General features: G+C 36.9%; 1 gene segment (V, D, J or C); it reads right to left on the reverse strand.

Moving 5' to 3' along the window:
* Window positions 1-3: 3 nt before the first annotated feature.
* Window positions 4-1,670, reverse strand: LOC126387114 (Ig kappa chain V-VI region NQ2-6.1-like; the record flags this gene model as incomplete). The annotated part of the segment is given in 4 exon segments: window positions 4-150; window positions 810-839; window positions 1,143-1,472; window positions 1,558-1,670. Coding segments are annotated over 4 exon segments (547 nt in total), but the record flags the coding sequence as incomplete, so codon positions are not given.
* Window positions 1,671-4,144: the final 2,474 nt, after the last annotated feature.

Genomic DNA, 4,144 nt, shown 5'->3' on the forward strand with positions numbered 1-4,144 from the left:
CACTGCTCACTGGACTCCCACCAAGCAACCAGCTCACATCTGCAAAAGGCACAGACTGACTGGACAGACAGACCAGAGAGGCTTTGTTGGACTGGAGCTCAGCACTGGACGGAGGGAAGACTGTCAGGACAGGAGGAGGGAGGCTGGAGCCTGAAGATACACAAAGGACATTCATCAGATAACTAGGAGTCAAATCATTAACACAAAGCATGACAGTAGGAGATTCATTTATCGCTTGTGTTGACGATATAACCAACACGCTGAAGAAGTTAAGCATTTTGAATCTGCAAACACATTTAGAAATCATCACCTAAAATANGTGTTGACGATATAACCAACACGCTGAAGAAGTTAAGCATTTTGAATCTGCAAACACATTTAGAAATCATCACCTAAAATATGAGCAGTGTTCCTTTTTAAAACATCAACAATCCATCAATCACAAATTTAGAAATATTTTTCATGAGTTAATTTTAATTGTTAAGGTGAAACTGTCATTAATTCACCCTCTGTACTTTACATAATGTTATTCAAATTCTAATATAATCATTTAAATCACTGTGACAGTTTCAGGTATATCAGAAGTCACTTTGCTTTATGGTGTCTATCTAACCACCAAATAAAAATAATACTTCAAACAGCCTGATATCAAACAGATGTAGAACCACTTATCTATTATTCACCAAACAATGTGTTGAATATTTCTTTCTTTCTTTTTATTTATCAGATTATAAATTGGCCATTTTCTCTTAATCTGAATGAGAAACATAAAATCTGTTCTGTTTTATGATGAGTTAAAAAGTACTTACTTGTCACAGTCAGCTTGGTGCCTTGTCCGAATACCACAGTGATTCAGTTTGTACACATGGCTGTACAAAAACCTCCTGACTCTCACTAATGAGGGGAGTGGAACTGAAACATCCTGTTGAGACCAACTTTCACTGTCAACGTCTCTTCACTTCATCAGTCTCATTATATTCCAAAACACTAAACACACTCTTGTCTCTCACAAGAGATTTATTTAATGTCTGTTCTTGTTTTGTTCCAAGTTTACTGATTTTAATTGTTTGATTTTGGTCAGAATTCATAAAATCTGCAGTGAGTCTCTCACTGAGGTTTTTGTCACAGTGTGAATCACTGTGATACAGCTTCATCAGCAGAGTCATCCCATGTCTCACAGTAATAGACAGCAGAGTCTCCTGTCTCTGTCCGCTTTATGATGAACTGGTAATCTATGTTTGATGAGGATTTAGAGTTGAATCTGTCTGAGGAGAATCCTGATCCAAAGTTGAGTGCACTGTCAGAATGGCGAAATCTCAGAACATACTGAGGAGCTTCACCAGGAACCTGTTTATACCAGCTGACATAATTGCTATCATATCTCTGAATGTTGCAGTTGAGAACAACTTGTTGTCCTGTAGAAACTGTGTGGACAGCAGGCGTCTGGGTCAGCACTATCACTGCATCAACATCTGTCAACATACAGAGAAAAATACATGAGTCAAAGGTTTGTGTGTGAAAATATGGGCTATAAAAGGACTGAGAAGAATATCTTACATGTTAGAGCAGTGATGAGAGTGCAGAGGGTCCCCAGCATGTTGTCAGTGTGTGCTGTAAACGTCCCTTACTGTCCAGCTGAGAGGTGAGCAGGGTTGGAGTGTGAGGAGAAGAGAGACTGAAGCTTATAAAGACACTGAGGAGAGGAGAGGTGGAGGAGGAGTTTCATCACTCAACTCTTTTTTCATTTATAAATCAACTACTTCATGTACGTGGTTTCACATTATGAACTTTTTCTTCTGCTCTTAAGAAACATATCTTCATGTAGCTTTATGAAGTCTGTTAATGTTCATCATTGCACTTTTTTTACTATGAGACCTCCAATTACTGATCTTTGTTTAAGATGGTAAAATGCTGTTTCAGTCATTGCCTTGATGACACTGCTGAAGCTCAGATCTGAGTCTGCTTTAAACACCAAGTTTCTGATGATTTTTTTGTCTTTATAGCTGTGGAATCAAGCTGGTCAGTAACTTTCATTCTTTCCTCTTTTGACTTCTTTCCATTATTTCCTTAAATAGATTTAATTCCAGATACTGATTTTCTCTAAGCATTGATAGAGTGAGTCTGAGCGACTATGGTCACTTGGTGAAAGAGCTAAAAACATCTGAGTGTTGTCTATGTAGCTGTCATAACAACCATTATTGTCATAGAATTAACATTAGCATGTACAGGTTGAATACTTATGGCCCAAGAATTGAGCCCTGAGGAACTCCACATGTCATGGTGATCCCTCAGGTTATAAGCACTCTCCACATGTCATGGTGATCCCTCAGGTTATAAGCACTCTATAGCACTCTACATATCTGTTTGTACAGCATGTGCAAACAGCGTCAATGAGCAGGATGTAAAATTAATGAACTGATCAGTTCTCACTTAAATAAATTTGCTGTCACTGAAGTAGCATGTTGCTTAATAATGGAGACCTGTGTTTCATCTGTTGGAAACACATCTCGAATCACAAAATATAAATGAAATGTTGTCAGGTGAAAGTAAGACTTTCATTTGGTCATGTTTCAGCTGCACATGACTTCTAGTTTGTGTCAGTTTTGACTGTCAGATGACCCTTTGACCTGTTCATAAAGAAGGAATAAACAAACATGTGTACTGCTGAATTTATATCAAGAAATATCCATTTCATTGTCTGAATCTGGATCAGCAAATGAGAATCTGCTGTAAATTCTTCAAAACTAGTTAATTTTTATTCGTGTCAAAAGACATGAATATTTACTGTTTACAATGACTGACTGAGAGAGACTGAAGGAGAGGAGAAGTGGAGGAGGAGGAGTTTCAAAACTATACTCAGCTTTTTATTCATTAATGAAAAACATTCTGAATGTGATTCAGTGTCATATCTGTAGATCATTTCGTACCAGTAATCTCATGCTTCATAATGTCTTTTGCTCATGACCATAAATTGTCATATTATTACATATTATATTTACATTTCTCTTGTGTACATGTAGGAGTGCTATCAGACATTTATTCTCTTTAAAATTAAACAAACAAACAAATAGGTGGTTCATGTTAGAAGCTCAAGATTTATTGTGTAGTATAAACACAATAAACTGTTTAATAATTAGCAGGGCATCGTACCTTTGTTATCTTCATCATCAAATATTATGTAGGCCTATTCACTGTACCACCTTATTTTAGTATACTGTATATATAGCCATGTTGAGTAACTTTGCTGATACTAATAACCACGTTCTCTTTTTCCCATTAACCATTACTCCATATTAATGGAGACTTTTGTTTGGTTGTGTTTTAGCTGCACATGACTTCTAGTTTTTGTAACTTTGGCTGCCAGATGACCTTTGGACCTGTTCATGAAGAGGGACAAACTGCAACATAACAATATAATACAAGACATGTTTGTATAACAATCCTCACTACATGTGCACCAGAGAATTTTTGTCAAGAAAGATTTATCACATAATCTGAGTTTGGATCAGCAAATGAGAATCTGCTGAGAACTTTTAATAACTTTTTTATTTCTATAAGCATCAAAAGACATGAATATTTACTGTAAACACTGATTTGTCCAACAGTGTAATAGATCTTGTGGTTAACATTTACCAGCAAGCATATTGTCTATTTTTCCATTAAAGAACGTACACATGACACACTGTAAATAACTACCACTAAGATCTGAGGCTTTATGTGAGAATCCAATCAAAGGGATTTGAAGTTTTAAAATATGTTTCTAATATATGAGAGAGGTGACATAAAGAATTGGCCGATGGCTTTACTCCCAGACAAGATGTGTCAAACAGTCAAAAAGCAGAAGTATGTAGTGAGGAGGTTTTTGTCACAGTGTAAATCACTGTGATACATACTCATTAGCAGAGCTGTCCCATGTAGCACAGTAATATACTGCTGAGTCTCCCTCCTCCACATTGTTGATGATCAAACGATAATCTGTTGTTGACTGATGATTAGATGTGAACTTTGGAGAGGAGAAACCAGAGCCATACTGTACAGAGCTCCAGCTGTGACGAAACCTCAGCACATACTGAGGAACTCCTCCTGGAATCTGTTTATACCAGATTGCTGCATAACCAGTAACAGTCCCCAGGTTACAGTCCAT

The sequence above is a fragment of the Epinephelus moara genome, unplaced genomic scaffold (genome assembly GCF_006386435.1).
Source record: "Epinephelus moara isolate mb unplaced genomic scaffold, YSFRI_EMoa_1.0 scaffold2204, whole genome shotgun sequence".
In the NCBI taxonomy this organism is placed as follows: Eukaryota; Metazoa; Chordata; class Actinopteri; order Perciformes; family Serranidae; genus Epinephelus; species Epinephelus moara.